The sequence below is a fragment of the Achroia grisella genome, unplaced genomic scaffold (genome assembly GCF_030625045.1).
Source record: "Achroia grisella isolate CSIRO2021 unplaced genomic scaffold, CSIRO_AGI_Agris_v1 utg900, whole genome shotgun sequence".
In the NCBI taxonomy this organism is placed as follows: Eukaryota; Metazoa; Arthropoda; class Insecta; order Lepidoptera; family Pyralidae; genus Achroia; species Achroia grisella.
In genome coordinates, this window is record NW_026713059.1 from 5,051,707 (window position 1) to 5,069,589 (window position 17,883).

A 17,883-nucleotide genomic window follows, 5' to 3' on the forward strand; every position below is an offset into this window, starting at 1 on the left:
AAACATACTAACTTACTAACTAAATATAGTACCTAAATCACCTCATTACCTTCTAGTTTTTAGGGTCATACGTTGCGTCCATATTGAAGAGGTCGGAATGTTTGATATGAGTATATGACTGCGTAAGTGAGTTGCATGGCATCTTATGTGCATATTGTCAGAGACTACAAAAATATAGGTAAGATACAGAGAATTTTTTGCTGTGTATACTTTAGTAGGCTACTTATAGTTTTGGTCATAATAGCTGACTTCAATCGTGACAAAATTAGAATTTGATCGTCACGTGATATCGTTGACATAAATAATAGTACTTCCGAAACAATAAGAATTTACGAAAATATTGTATAAAAATTATGTATTATAATATAATACATAATTATGTATCATTGTAAGATATTACACCTCGCGTAGTTTGTTTATCCAAAACTCTGTTCAACAGTATTTTATACTAATTATTATGAAATGCTCGAATAATATACGCTCTCATTTGATATCTAAATACCCTGCCGTTTACGTTTTGTTATTGCCCAGAACGGTACAAAATAATTACAAGATTATTAGTCATACATAAAGGTAGGCTACAATGTAATCTAGGCAATAACGTTTACTTTGTTTTTAATTAAAAACTTTGTTCTGATTGTGTTTACAATTGTAATATTTCTATCAACACGCGGTGCCTTTTTATTAGCTTACGTGTCCACATAACTTTGAATAAGTTCTGTGTAAAGTCAATATACGTCACGACACAGACTCGAATGTACGCGTTACTAATAAACCATGTCACACACTATCAAAGAAACTTACTAAAGTAGTTCAATTATTCTATCTGTATACTCACTATCTACATAGACAAGGAATACCTAAATAATTTAAGTAGCCACATCTCATCACATCATATATATCGGTCCAGTGGTGAAGTGACGATAACCACCGCGCTATATTATGATATCTATATTTTATAAATTTTTATAAATCTGTTTAATGTACAGTTTGTAACAATTCTGCAATCTAGATTTTTTAAATGTTTATACGTAAATGTCATTTGACACTTCAACAACACTACATGATGTTATACAAATCCCATCAAAAACATAAATGTGAAATGATAGCCGAGTTTAATATTATGATATATACCTTGATTGTTGACTTCTACGACAAAAGAGATGAGATCTAAATGGGTGCCAAGTTTAATGGTCTGTCCTGAAATGTATTTATAACAATATAAAATATCATTTCTTCTTATAACTTAGGATAATATACTGTAGCCTAAGGTCTAACTTGGCTAGTTTTCATATACCAATTATTACTTTCGATTGCTAGTTACTATTAATATTAAAATAGGAACCGACAAGTAACATGTTTAGAACTTGCGAAGGCTACAGTATATTTCGTATATGAAAGAGTTTTTGAGTTATGAGGGGGTCAAAAGTGGCTCCAAATGGTTCGTGTAAATATACACACGGTGCTGCAGGCCAGTTTACTTGAAACTCGGCTTGACACGCTACCGCGTGTCTAGGTAAGCTTTATTTTAATTACCTGAAGTAATTTTAATAAAGTAAGGCTTTGTATATTCGCTATCGCCTTCGTACCGACGCTACAAGATGATGAAGGTCGAGGTCAAATCGTCCCACAAAATGGCAATTAATCTTCACGCTCGCTTCTACTGTGTGGAGGCACTACAATAAAAAAATACCCCGGTCTAAAACCTTACAATCTTGACCTTCTTTAAAGAAAAGAAAGTGTGTCAACATTGTACATATACCTACCGACTTACGTAGTCGGTAGGTATATGTGAACAGATATGATGAGAAGTTGTTTCTGAGAAACTAGAAAGTTTAGGATATACCTACTCGTATAAGTTTTAAGAAAGTATTTTTTTCTTGCATTTTGTAGGAATTACCGAAACTAGTACTTTATTCTCTAAGTTATAATTGTTGAAAATACTGAAATGTATAGATATGACCTGTATGATCTTCTGGTATATAAATAAATAGGTAGGTAATACATACTTAAACTTACATTGTGCTTACGAAATTAAGAAACAAACAATACTTATTCTTATTTTATTATAATTTAATTTAATATATTAATATACATATTTGGCGTATATTACATAGCTGCAATAAATTTATTCAACTTAAATCTTTAAATATTTTATCTTTTAACTCGTAATACCTGGTTAACCTAATTTCCGCATATCTGAAAAAAAATCAATTTTACAATTGCTACAAAACACAACCATAATGTATCGGTAAGAAAATTGAGTAAGTTAGCCAATAATGAATCGTTATCTAAGAAAAACATATGTGGTCACGTATTTCATCGTGTACGTGCTAAATAGCTAAGTACTTTGAACTAAACTATGCTAACATATTAAATATATGCCAAATTGAATTGTTGAAATTAGTTTTACTATGGTTAGTAAATAACGTCTAAAGACAACTATTATAAATTGAACTCAAGTTATGTGTTATAACAATGAAATATGCACTTTAATGGGAATAGAGCGTTGAGTGACAGGAAATGAAATTACAAGATATAGTGCATGACAACTTAGTCCTCTGGGATGGGATGGAATGCCACTGCATGAGTGCTATTGCGGCTGTCACATGATGACGATGACGTGATGTTTGTAGTACTATTCACGTATTTAGGCAACGGTTACCGCTTACCATCAAGTATTGCTTAAATTAGTAGTAGTAGTATACCAAATACTTATACAAATAATATATTTAAATTTTAAATAAATATATATATTTATTAACAGTCTCTCTAGATATGTCTTAAGTGTGTAAATATGTCTTAGGTGTTAAGTCCTATATGCACCTTTATTTTTGTATTTGTGCATTATAGTTTTAATAAATAAAATAAATATATGAAGATACTCACTTTCCGAAATCAAAATCTATATCAGATAACTCGAACTGCACAAGCGACCATATACCCCATAAAAAGTGAGATGCAAGAACATACTGCTGCACTTCAGCGTATACTTGTTCTATTTCTATCTCGCGCGGTGTGACTCCATCCTTATACTCGGTTAAATATACCTTAATCCAGGACAACTGAAATTCTTTACTTGGATATTTCTTGTAATCTATATCATCAATGGAAAGACCTAAAATAAATTAGGTAAATTTTAATTGAAATAAATTTGGTAAATGATATTTCATCGTTTTTCGAGGTAATAGAGTTCAGGCGGGAAGTGGGAATGGTAGTTTGATGCAAACTGCATCAAACTACCACTCCCTTTCAGAAAAGGATTGTTAGTAATATGGACTAATAACCCTATTGCTAGCAATGTACAATGTTAGGTTGATCTCCACGCGTTGGTAAATTGCCATTTGCCAAGATAAGCTAACTGACCTGACTTCATGCATATTTTATCATTCACTACTGGTGTCCCGCCAGCGTAAACTGTTAGCGCATGCGGGTGCATCATTCCATTGTTATGCATAAAAAAATATATATAGAAAACACTAGAGTAGTACAAAGAATTGTAGTACTGAATACAAATATTACTCAGGACTACAATTCGAAGAATTGTGCGAAGAATCAAACCGAGATAAGTATCCTATTTTGTGTATTTTGTATATATTACAAAATACATACATATTTATAATTGCAGCTATATATATATGTATGTATAATTTGTTACTTACCAACGAATTCGTTAAAATGATTCGCAATATCAAATGCTTGATAATTATACGCTGCATATTCAAAGTCAATGAAAGCTATGGTCCCTTCATGTTGATTGTAGATCACGTTTCCTAGAAGCAAATCATTGTGAGCAAACACAATTGGGCTCTCAGTTTTGATTAAGTGTGATTTTAGGCGTTCAAACTCTATCCTTAGTCTTGTTATCGACCCAAAACTACTGGCAAATCTACAACAGAAATGGATAACAACTCTTTGTAAATACAACGAAAAAATCTTTAAATTACAGAAACTATTGTAAATTCTAATGGTAGACCTATAGTAGAGTTCCTCCCTTAAAAGAATTTTATTTTTATCTGGCTCTGTCTAACATTTTTTTTATGGATGCCCTTCACTACATGGGTTATGAAAATGAAAACTCTTTGAGTGAAACATGAGAAAATCTGATTAAAGATGACAGCCAATACAACGTCAACTATACCTGTTGCAAATATTATTTCATTATTCATAATAAATAATCTGCCAATAACGCCCAATTTGGATTGGGTATTTTTAATAAAAAAATTATAAAAAATAAGGATTGAAATAATTAATTGTACCGGGCCGTATAAAAATAGACCAATTGCTGTATTTTATTTACATCTTATACTAACGTATTAATGTTATTAATTTATTATTCATATATATATATCGTACATGAGTGGTTATACATAAAATTAATACGTAGTGCATTGTAAAAAAATAAATACCGGAAAATCTCTTTATAAAATAATATATATGACGAATTTTTCGCTTACGGGTGTACGCATATTACGGTAAAACACAATTTCAGTTAACTGTGTTGAATTTATAATACTGCACCTTAAACCAATTATTGTCGTGAAGTTAATTCTGCAAAAAGAAACCAAATGCCCAATATTAACAATAACTGCTTTTGTTATAACTGCTATAAAACAGACCTGTTTTGCTTATTTACATCAGTAAACGGCACTGGAAGTAAACTGAGAAATTGCTCTATTTTGTCCCACGTAACTGGATCTTTTTTAATCTGTAACAAAATTTACACCTTATTGTATGACAGGTAGACGTAAAGTATATCAAGAATTCAGGAAGAGAGTAGGTGCACTCGTGGAACTAATTCCAATAATGGCATTGGATTGCTCTTTCACAACTTTTTATACTCTTGAGTTATAGAGCAAGAGCCAACGACGGTACGATCTATATGCGAAAAAATGGATCATCTTAAAATAACGAATTTGATATGAAATTGTATACACCGTTGTTACCCAATATACGGTTACAATGAGTCTGGTAGGATGAAACACCAGGAAAACTGTCTGGCAATTTAATAGTTCTCTCAATAATATATATAAAGTTCAGCTTTATTAAAATAACGTAAGTTTATTTATAAAGTAGTATAGTTTAGGGGGGTCCGGCGGGGGGTTGGAACCACACTAAGTGTCCGGCAATGAGCAGAGCAAGTTATAATAATGCTAAGAACAATATATGAAAATATGGAGTTTCTTAAAATAACGAATTTGATATGAAATTTTTTACACCTTTGTTACCTGTTACCTGCTAAAGGAACCACGATCCAGGTTTCATGTTTGGGGATCATTCTTACCTCTGTTGGGGACACACATACAAGAACTTTCACGTTTACTAATATGACGTATGTCTGGCCGTCGTGGGCTCTTGGGCTATTACACTATCAATGTAATAATTCCATATTTCGTGGTCAATGAGGTGACTAACCGGTATTGTTACTTTTTTCTGTTTAGTTTTAATTTCGGTTGTAAGGAACGTACAAGTATGGATTAAAAATGATATTAAGATTAGAGTCTACAGTACCTAGACCGGCTGAATCTCGGCTGTCATAGTCGAACGGATAGAAGTACAAAGCAACACTAAAAAGGATTTCACTTTTTACTTAGATTTCGTATGCTATTGTATCATAGCATTTCTTTATTAAAATTTTTATTTATGAGACACTATTCAAATAGCTATACCATAGTAGTGCATCTAATATTGTTTTAGAGCATTATATTTACGTCAATAGATATACCAATAAGTATGGCAATAAAAAATTTAAATCTACTTTAAACTTTTTTATCTTATACATTTATATAACTAGATACTAACTTTATCTAATACAAGAGGCATGGAATTATTTACCAACTGTAGTATTTATCATCGTCATATTCTTGTAATAGTTAATACATATTTGTAAGAGGTTAAAATACAATTGATAAGAAGTTAGTACGTGCGCGTAATATATTCACTCTTATGTAGGCTATATTATCTAATATTTTTTAACTGTGACTGTACTTAGGCAGGTAAAATGACGGGGAATACTCTAATAAAACAATCTATCACTCTAATAAAATAAAATAAACTAATATCTATAAATACCTAAATAACTCGAAACTGACACAGCGCTATCTAGTCTCAAATCAAGCAGAACTTAGGTACTTTGCGTAATAGATAACTGGTAGATATACCTACTTATGCACGCACAACGCACTTTTTTATACTTTTATTGTATTTTTTAAGATATTTTAAAATCTGTTTTTCTATTGTTCCTTTTGTCACTTTTGCAGTCTTTACTGTCAGCGATCATCGTTTTCTTTATATAAAACTAATACATAGTCCCCCGTAACCATTCTTTAGAAATACTTTTAATATACACAGATATATAACTCTAACCAGTCTAATAAAACATATAATATACCTACTTATGAATACAAATATTGTTATGTGCGGGGATGACGGTAGACTTTGTAAGTGGTCGTGTGGGTACTTCAGTCTCATCTAATTTAGCTTTAAAATAGCCCACCCGTAGGCTATTTACCGTTCTATTATGTATTTTCTGGATGTTTATACGGGGGGGTGGGCAGACTGCCATAGTTTTTTAAAAATAGAATATGTAATTTTATTATTTATTTATGGTTTCTATGGAAAGTAGAGGTTCAAGTGTAAATGAGCCGCTTATACTAATAAATATTGCGAAGTTTAAACATTGTAGTATATATAGTTTATATACATTATAAATTAAGTGTACAAAAAAGGTATAAGTTTGTAATATAATGGTCTTTCTCCGGTCTATTTACGTACTTATCACGCAGCGAAACACAGGATAGAATTAAATGACAATTGACAAGGTGACAACAAACGAAGAGATTACAAATTTCAAAGTTAAATATGATATTATTTAATCACAATTCTGATGACCTTGTATGAGAAAACACCTTGTTACAGATTACACGGTAATAGACATAGCGCTTGTCATGCTTGGCACTCCTAAAGATTACAACGTTGATAGTCCGTAAATAAACTAATGCTAAATAAGCTAGTGGATACCTGTAACACTTAGTAGTAGTATTTGGTAGCTAGTAGATAGTTTTAGGTTACAATAAAGTAGAAAAACCCGCATTATCTAAGATGCGCGTGACAAACGCACCGACAAAAATTTTAAAAACTATTATTTATTAACCACCACCAACCACCATACGACATATACATACAGTCATCTTAAATGATATTTAATGTACTGAGACGGTTTAATTACAATTATGTATGATAATAGGTTTGCTTTGCAAACCTATTATCATTATCAACTTTACAGGGAATCCATTATGAAGCATGAAGCAGAATATATTTCTTCTCTTATATACATTTTATAAATGCCGCTAAATAAACATTATTACATATTACATATTGCTGCATTATTACACATTAAAAAGTATCTCTACATGACTTCCTTTTCTTAATGGTCGATACATTATTCTATCAAACCAAGGGAAGTCGGCAATAAACCAATTTATAATATAACCGGATGAATATTTCAATTTCTCAATATTGAACATGCAATTGCAACACTTATATAAATTATAGCGATAACAAAAACACTTTTAAGTAATCAATTAACATTTCAAAAGAAACAATAATGGCCTATGTGTTGTTCTGATGTATAAGCTGTAAAGTTTCATCAAAATTCGTTTAGCAGTTTTTGTGTGAAAGAGTAACAAACATCCATACCCAAAAATGTTTATAATCGGATATTGGAATAAAAAAGCATATAATAAGTATACATACATCTTCTCCTAGTCTAACTTTGTGCATTTTTGCCATATGCTGCGCTACTAAAGGCCATATTTTGCCATCCACCACAGAATCAATATTGAGAGTTACGCCCGGGTAGTACTGATATGCTAAACCATTTTCAAATACACCATATACTTTAGGCGCTAATCCAAGAACATTCAAAGTTTTGATGTTTCTGAAACAACAAGCATTATTTTTATATACTTATTATAAGTATGTACTTATAATTTCTATGCATGTGCATAGAAATAATATTGAAGTATATAGAATAATAATGAAGAACTAGATTTTCTTTGTCAATGTGCAGTAATTAAAATATTCCATTTCATCTTAGTCCTCTGCCTGCATTGTTCCTAACCTGCAGGTTGCCACTATTGATTCAACAGGATAGGAATAGATTACAATATTATATACTAATTGAATGGTATAAATGAACATAAATATTATTTGTTGTAGTACTTGATACTAGCCAGCATCTCAAATAAATAAATGAGATGGCACTACACTCAATATTCCTTATCATATCACCACACAATCTAATTATAGCTGCAGCTATTGCAGATTGCAGACGGAAAAGAGAACATATGAAAAAAACTTGGTCATTATCTGAATGTTGTAAAGAGGTGAGGTAGTAGGATGGGTAATCTCTGGATCTACGGAATCTATTTTGAAAATTCTTTTACCAATAGATAGCCACAATATTTGTGGAATCCTATGTCCCATCCCATTATTTATGGAATATATGTAACATCACAATACCATCAAAAGGAGCCAAGTTTTAAATGGGAAAGAAACCTTAAAGGGCACACATAGTGTGAAATTTTCAAAAATACGATTTATTTTTCCATATTTCGATAGGTTATACCTTTAAAAATAACATACTAAAATTTTAAATCGATATCTTAAATAGTTTTTGAGTTACAGCCATTTAAAAGAGTAGCCGCTCGGCAGTTAGAAAGTTGCATTGGCTACGGGATATACCTGAGCTATTGTTCGGAGTCTGCCGTCTCTTCCAACCCGGTAATACGATTCCGGTTTTTGTTGCTTGATAGATGCAAAGGTAGTAATACTCCAAACAATAATGAAAGTTACAGTTATGGTTTACTTTGGCACTTCACCAAAGCACCTTCATAACGGATTGAAAACTATTGAATTAGCAAATTTTTTTGCAACTTCAATATTCAATGACGGTTACTCCTCAATTTTAAAGATATTTAATGTAATGGGAGTAAAAGTTGGACCTGCAGCAAGAGATTATACGGGTCTTAAGGACGAGACGAGACTAAGAATCGCTGATCATTGCCTACGGGCTTATTCAAAAGAGGGTCGATCATCTCGAAGAAGAGCTTCTTCAGCTCAACAAGCACTTTTTGAGGAAGAGGAAGGTGAATTATATGGGCCTGGAATAGCAGATTAGCTGTAAGTATGATTTTAATCCATTTATAACAGTGAAAACGATCATTTTATCTTTAAACGAGTTTTTCTCGAAACAGCATTTTTCGAATTTGCTGGAGTGATTACTCGAAGACAAATGATCCGATCGCTATCAAATTTTTTTTGCATCTCCTCTATATAGTTCTCCATACGATGACCCTCCAGTTTTTTAATCTGATCAAAAATCGAATTTTGACCGGCCAAAAACGACCAAAATTTTGGAAAAAATTTAATTTTTTTTTTCAAAATACCGCCATTTTCTCAATTTTTGATTTTTTTGCTCGCCCGAGGGTCATCGTACAGACAATATGTTTTAGTTTAACGAGAATTTTTTTTTTTAGGTTTTATCAACGGATAAGGCTGCAATCACTCCAGCAGTGGAGGACCTTTTTTTTTTGGCGCCGCCGGAGATCGCGTGTCATTTTAAAAATATTTAATATTATATTTCAAAAATTTTACTGTGTATTCTCAAAACATGTATAAATATACCCTCAAAATTTTAAATAGATGGATTCACTAGTTTTTTTGCCCAAAAATGGCCTTTTTTAGGTTGTCACACTAGGTGTGCTCCTTAAGAGCAAGGTGAGTAGGGGTTTTTTAATGGATAAACATAATAACTAATAGAATACTGGTGTGGCATCAGAGACGAATAATAGAATAAGTATAAAGTCAGGTTAGCTAGCCCTTCATGACAAATTCAACAGGAAAAAACCACAATGGCATCCAGGGGGAACTGCTAGAAGGTTGTCCTAATCTTGCCAACACTGGGGCTAATAGACACTCTCACACCCCCCATAGGATGGTATTGATGTCTGGGAAGGTAAATGTATATGTTAAGAAAATATTTACAATACCGAAATCAAGTAGTAGAATTCTGCAAAGTGGATGGTTGCAAACTAGTATTCCAGTTAGTGTAATGTCAATAGTATTATAAAGAACCATCCATAACTCAACAAGAACAAGGGGTCCTAACCTACAACATTGAACATTTATGCATACCTAATATTAAAACAAAAATCATTGAAATTTCAAAAATGGACATCACACTAGGACATGGTGTGTCACAAATATCACAAAATTTATGTGATATAATTTGATATGTACAGCCACTAATAGAAATCATGTATATCATTTGTAGCTTCTTTCATTATTCATAGGGTAACTATATGTATAGTATTCTTACCTGATTTCAGCATTTCTATCAATGAGTAAGTCAGTTTTATTTCCATATATACGAACCAGGATAATTTCATCCTCACCACTTGAATTTGAATCCAATTGACAGGCTACTAATTTGTTTGTGATGCCATCCGTAAAAGTCTGCAATTTTATTTATTTAACATATTGTCAAGTAAATACAAGGAGTTATCCGAATATTTATACAATTGTTTATTATTTTGCACCTTTTTTTAACAACAAACAATAGTTATATAAATATATAAATGTACAAATAAACATTTTTACAATAAACATTTATTGGCGAAAATTGATACATGATTACATAGTGAAGCCTAATGGACTAAAATAAAAATTATAAGTTTATTCCAAGCATTAGCAGTAGTAGTCAGTATTCAATATACATCAAACGCATGTAATATTATTTAATTTTAATAGGGAAGAGAGGTGAGAATGATTTAATAAGCAGATAATAACTTATCTTATTATTATAAATCAGAAATAATTAAATATTTTCAGTTGAATTCAGTAGAGTCCTAACTTCGAAATGTATTTTTTATTAATGTATTATTATTGAATTCATATATTCTGTATATTTTTTTATACTTCAACATTCTTAACATATTATCGTAAGATTGAAAATGCAAACTTTACATTTATTTTAAGTATTTACATAGTTAATAATTATATATGTACTTGGCTCTCTCGTAGCTGTTTAAAGGTATGACACAAAATAATAAATTGGATATACGAACCTTGAACGTAATATTATCAGATTGCCAATTTGGCCTTATAACTTTAAGAAAATTTAAAATGCCTCCATATAAATCATGTTCTTCTATTTTAACTGGTACGAATGTATCGCCAGCTGGGAGACAAATCAATGACATATTGTTTAAATATTTTTGTTCTTATTTGATGCTCGTTAGGTCGGAGTGTGTTGTCAGTAGTCGAGACAAATTATTACTAGTAAACATTTCGTATGTATAACTTTTAAACATAATTTTCCGCTTTGGCATTTACCATTGAATTAGAAATTCTGGTCTTAGACCTATCAATGACATGAGCAAGATTGCCAGATAATAGTGAATGCAGATTGCTAAAATTGATATTTGACTTAAGTACCCCAAATTTGACAAGTAATTCGCGGAAAAATCTCCCCTCGCTCTGCCACAATACTCACCGTGTAAGGATAGATTTTTTTATTTAGATTTGTCATATTGTGATCTATTATCAATATTTAAATACGACCCTATAGGGATTATTGTTAGAACGAGGTTTGCAATCGATGTCTAGACTGGCTGGTATGGCAGATGAAATATGTTTGAATATTTGAAAAGAGAGTGTGTGAATTATTTTATTTTGATTAGAAATATATTTTGTTTATCTTATTCTACGTTATTTACTTGAACACCACTATAGTTACTCTGTTAACGTGAGAAGTTCGGAGGTAACTTCCCTCACAATTATGGATTATTATATAAATACTACGATCACAGAGGATAAAATATACAAGAATTGACCAGTTTTCTGGGTAGTATTATGCAGTCTAAACGATGCGAATACGAATATAAATCTAAATCAATATAATCTACCAGAAATTCAATTAAACCACATAAAACATTTGCTTTTTATTCTGTTATACTATTTTAGGATTTGGTGAGAAAAATGAAAAGCAAATTTTGTGTATCAAGAGACCTTTACTCTCTTTTTATTAAGGAGGTTGTCTTTTGACCCAACGGAATTAATTAGGTTCTAATATAATCAAACAAATATTTATGATATTGTATGACATTCATACGATATGATACCTTTCCTTATTCGGGAGACATATTTAGCGGCCGAAATAAATATTCGAATTAGGTTTATAATCGTATGTAATCGCGTCCAGTAAGTGTTCATTGAATAAAATTAATTTTTATTTTCACTGCGTACTTGTCATTAAAATAATTATTTCTTGCAACAAAATTCATTTAAAACCCGTTTTATGTTATATATATATATACTATAAATATAAACATAAATACGGAATATCACATAGTTTTCTACTTAATAAGCACACTTTCTTCCTACTCGTTCTTGTCCACTGAAATTTTGAATTAACCTATTTAGCCATATATCGTCCAAGCTGGCAACGCTGAATTCGAGATGACTATGGAAAAAAAGCGCGGGAACTTTGAGGCGGGAAGTTCATTTTTTCTACAGTCTTTTGATATTAAATAATTTATAGAGTTAATTAAATCCTAGCCCCGTTTTTGTGCGATAAAAATGGGTGCTGACAGTGGCGGCACCCAAAACAAAAAAGGGATGAGAAATTCTCCTGCTAAACCACCACCAAATAAAAGGAAGAAAGAAGCTACTTTACCACTACCACATGAAGAGGAAAATTCAGATAAAGATGAGGACCCTACATTTTATGCGCCTTATTTAAAACCTAATTATATAAGGAGTTATCAAGAAAATTCACCAAACACAACATTTACTGTATTTATACAAAGCATTAAAGAAGAGGTTAAATTTGGTAATAAAAGTCCAGTTTACTTAAATAATTTATTCAGTAGATATGTAAAAGGAGTCAAGGAATTGAGACGAGTAAATGCACTAAAATATGCCGTAATATTTGACAATGCAAAAAATGCAAATTCACTATTACGTGATTCAACCTTTTTAAATGTTCAAGAATTAAAAGCATTCATCCCCGCATCGACAACTGAATGTACTGGTGTTGTAAAGTTTGTTCCCACTGATCTCAGTAACAAACATTTATTTAATAAATTATCTTCTCAACAGGAAATACTTTCAGTGAGGCGATTTATGAAACGGTCCGATAGTGGAATGATTCCACTTCAGACTGTCTCTATAACATTTGCAGGTAACATTTTGCCAGAATATGTAACGTACGAGCTATGTAAATTTAAAGTCGAACCATACATAAAACCTGTAATGCAATGTTATAAGTGCATGAAATTTGGACACACTACAAAGTTCTGTAAACGAGATATGGTTTGCTCAATTTGTACAGAAGGTCATAATTATAAAGAATGTACTAATGTTGAGAATCCTATCTGTGTAAATTGTAAAGGAAACCATACCGCAGTTTCCAGACTTTGTCCAGTTAAAATTCAAAAAATACTTGAAAATAAAGAAAAAATTATAAACAAAAACAGTACCCTAAGTTCACATTTTCCTAATCTGAACTTGAGTTTTGCTCAAACAAATAAAGCAGCTCAAAGTTACACACCTAAGAGAAAAGAGAAAGATTTTATTTCAGAAGTTATCAATAACGATTTAATTTTGACAGCTTTAGTACAAACATTAACTTCCCTTTCAAAAAAAGACACTAACTTACCTGTTAATACTTCTACAATCAAAGAAGTATTTCTTAAAAACATCAATCTATAATGGATCAGAAGGTTATTATAGATTCCTTAAATATTGTACAACATAATATACAAAGTTTAAGACCAAAGCTTCCTTTAATCACACATTTACTTGCTAAACATAATATTGACATCTTGATTTTAAATGAAACTTGGTTAAAAAATACAGATACAGTAAATATTAGAGGTTATAAAGTATATCGTTGGGATCACAATGTAAACAAAGGTCATGGCGGTGTTGCCGTCTTTTATAAAGAATTTTTAAAATGTTCTAATGTTACCACCCAATCAAATGATAAAATTCAAACTGTTGCAATTAAAGTTGAAATAAATTCTGGGTTCTTAAATATTTTAGGATGTTATTGTCCTCCTCGAAGAGGGCGATTCCCTGTTACATTATTAAAAAATATTATTCTTTCTCTTTCTTCTCCGGTATTAGTCATGGGTGATATGAATGCACATCACACTATATTTGGATGTCAAAGTAATCAAATTAGAGGAACACAGATCTACGACATGCTAGACGAGATAAATTTATGTGTTTTAAATACTGGTGAAAGTACCACATTAAATCGTCCTAATCAAGCCCCATCTGCTATTGATGTAGCTTTTGCTTCTCCTGTCATTGCTGGTTTATGCGATTGGTCTGTTTTGTCAGATGATACTTTGGGCAGCTATCATTTTCCAACTTTAGTTAATTTATACATAACACCACAAATTTATGAATATGTGGAACAACCAGAAAGGTTTATATATAAAAAAGTAGACTGGAGCTCTTATTCAGATTCATCTTATAAATGTCTAAATAATTTTAGTTCAATAACAAATCCTATATTAGCATACGAACAATTTTGCACAATAATTAATAATTTAAAAGTTGAATATATACCAGTTATTAAACCTAAGTCGAATTGTGTTAAAAGTCATATACCTGTACCCTGGTGGAATCAAAAATGCATCGAAGCTGTAAATAGAAGTAGATTTGCTTTGTATAATTATATATCAATAGAAAATTATATTGTATACAAAAAAATTGATGCAGAAAAGAAACTAATTATTAAAGAACAAAAAAGAAGTAGTTGGATTGAATTATGTTCCAGTTTTAATAGACATACCAATATAGGAAAAATTTGGAATTTTGTTAAAAGATTTAATCGTATAAGACGGAAAAATGTAGTAGGTGATGATTCTTGGGTAAATGATTTTTTAAATAAAGTTGCCACTAATAAAGAAACTGAAAACGTTGAAAATATAAATGGATATTTTAAAATGAATGATTTAAACACACATTTAATAAAACCATTTACCTTTGAAGAGTTTATTCTTGCTTTGAACAATAGAAAAGATACTACTCCGGGACTTGATGACATACCATATTTACTTATTAAAAATCTTCATGTTAATTGTAAAATGAAATTACTTGAAATATATAACAATTTGTGGGAACATAATTTAATACCCGACTCTTGGAAAACTCTAGCAATTATACCTGTTTTAAAACCTGAAAAAGATCCGTCTTTAGCTGAATCATACAGACCGATTGCTTTGTCATCTTGTATGGGAAAGATTTTTGAAAATATGGTTAAAAATAGATTAGAAATGTACGCAGAAACTAGAAATATTATACCTCCATTACAATATGGTTTTTGTAAAGGAAAAAGTGCAATAGATAGTCTTCTAAAATTTACAGGTGATATTAAAAATGCTATGCTATGTAACTTACCTCTTATTAGTGTTTTTTTAGATGTACAAGGAGCATTTGACAATGTAGATCTATCAACTCTCGTTCAAATTCTTAATTCATACAACATACCAGGTAAATTTACAGAATGGTTATTTAAATTATTTTATGGAAGAACAGTTTTTGTTCGATATAATAATAAGCTTTATGGTCCGAAATTAGCATTTAAAGGTGTAATGCAAGGCTCTACATTGTCTCCCCTCATATATTTACTATATACTGCGGAAATTCACCGATTTGTAAATTTGAAAAATGTAAATATATTGCAATATGCAGATGATATTGTTATGTATTCTTCTAGAGAAAATATTTTACAAATACAAATTGACCTAAATCTAAGACTTAGAGAACTGTACAAATATTATAAAACTAAATTGAAACTGGATATTAATCCCTATAAAAGTTCAGTTATGGTCTTTAATAGATGTAATTCTTTGTACAATCTAAATATTAATTATATAAACAATGTAAACATAAATATAGTCAATGAAAAAACATTTTTAGGATTAGTTTTTGATAGCAAAATGTCATTTTCATCTCATGTTACAAAAATATTGAATAAAATGGATAAAAGTGTCAATATTTTGAGATACTTAGCTGGTGTTAGTTGGGGTATGGATCCCAAGTTACTAAATATGTTGTATAAGTCCATTGTTAGAAGTCATTATGATTATGGTCTGTTTATTTATGGAAATTGCATAAACTATACTCAATTAAGAAAAATAGAGGTAGTACAAAATAAGGGTCTTAGAATCATAACAGGAGCAATGTGTTCGACTCCTATTAATTCTTTAGAAATTGAATCTGGCATTCCTCCAATTCATGTAAGACTTAATTATTTGATGGAAAAATATTATTTAAAAATTTTTGCAAATAATACACTGAGTAATATATTAAAAAATAATAAAATTATACAAATTGATAATGAACTATTAAATGAATTTGTTAATATGTATCAATGTGATAAATGGTCTTACGGCTCACTGGATGTTCAAACTACAAAACCTACAATAGTACAGGAGAGAGTGATGGATAATAATGAATTTATAATATACACCCAAACATATAAACCTGATTACAGAAAAATATTTACTGATGGATCGAAATCTGAAGACTCTACTAAAGCGGCATATTTTGACTCCTTTACTAAAACTGGACAATGCTATGTACTAGATCAACATTCATCGGTTTTCACTGCGGAAGCATATGCAATTTTTAAAGCTTTGAAATATGTACAAGACATAGAAAATTCAAGACGATTTCTAATAATAACGGATTCTCTAAGTGTATTGACATCCTTAGATAATTATAAAATTACAAAGATAATTTATACATTTACTTAATAAGAGAAATTTTATATGACATGAAATTGTACAAAGTTATAGAGTTCATGTGGGTTCCATCTCATGCTGGTATTACTGGAAATGAAGTTGTAGACAGAATGATGAAGATTAATGAACTGGATTGTCATTTGGTATCGCCAGTGCCAATAACTGACTACAATGCATTAATTAACAGAAGGATGTTTAGTAATTGGAATAGAAAATGGGCAGAAACCAAAATGATAAAAGGAAAATGGTATGCTGATATACAGAAAGAAATTTTTGGAAAACCATGGTATTTCAAATTACAAGAACCATCTAGAAGATACATTACAACGATTAATAGAATTCGTATGGGACAATCCGCTCATTTGCATAGAATAAAATTGAGATCTTCTTCAAATTGTGACTACTGTACAGCAGAAAATGCCGATCTACAACATATTATAATGGAATGTCCAGCATTTGGTTTGCAGAGACTTATTTTGATAGATGGCTTAATAAGTTTATATAATAAAAAAGAAGTACCCCGCCTCTTGCCATCTATCCTACAAAATACAGAAAGTTATCCATTTTTATACGAGTTTATACACAATACAATAAGAACGATATAGATTATAATGCTAAAGATATAGTTAAATGTAATTGTTTGGCTGAAAGGAGACCAGGCCGTAAAATATTAATAAAAAAAAAAAAAAAAAAAAGAGATGACTATGACATTATGAATGTCAGAATTACAGTATGAAATGACATATGACAAACTTGACAAATCAAAATATAAAGAAGTAATCACAGAAGCTAATTGACCATTAGGGAAATATCCCATATTTAAATCCAATTTCTGATAAAGTATATCAGAAATTGGATTTAAATATGGGATCAACAAAAAACTATATATGAAGAATAATAATGTAATATTCATAATAACATACCTTTACGATTGGTATTTTATATTGCATTGTTCAGAGGCATTATCAACTGTCGATGTAGTGGAGAACGTAATTCAGTGTAATTTTGGTAGGACTCATACCAAAACTATTTGTATGTCAATATGTCTCATACCGTA

The 17,883-nt window shown here is 30.7% G+C and overlaps 1 protein-coding gene across 1 annotated transcript; it reads right to left on the bottom strand.

Annotated features, from left to right (window-relative positions):
• Positions 1 to 2,096: 2,096 nt before the first annotated feature.
• On the bottom strand, positions 2,097 to 11,440 carry LOC131853291 (ethanolamine kinase). The gene is made up of 7 exons (XM_059204146.1): positions 11,130 to 11,440; positions 10,382 to 10,518; positions 7,756 to 7,939; positions 4,620 to 4,708; positions 3,663 to 3,889; positions 2,890 to 3,118; positions 2,097 to 2,199 (listed from the first exon to the last, which is right to left on the bottom strand). Exons 1-7 carry the CDS (start codon positions 11,262 to 11,264, stop codon positions 2,133 to 2,135), a joined length of 1,068 nt encoding a protein of 355 aa, XP_059060129.1. The 5' UTR covers positions 11,265 to 11,440; the 3' UTR covers positions 2,097 to 2,132.
• Positions 11,441 to 17,883: the final 6,443 nt, after the last annotated feature.

Bases quoted from the DNA above. Each gene is read 5' to 3' on its own strand.
- LOC131853291 (XM_059204146.1), bottom strand. From the start codon at position 11,264: ATGTCATTGATTTGTCTCCCAGCTGGCGATACATTCGTACCAGTTAAA. The intron at 3,890-4,619 runs GTCTGTTTTATA...TTTCTGTTGTAG, and splicing joins GATGTAAATAAGCAAAACAG to ATTTGCCAGTAGTTTTGGGT. The intron at 2,200-2,889 runs GTGAGTATCTTC...ATTTTTTTTCAG, and splicing joins ATAGATTTTGATTTCGGAAA to ATATGCGGAAATTAGGTTAA.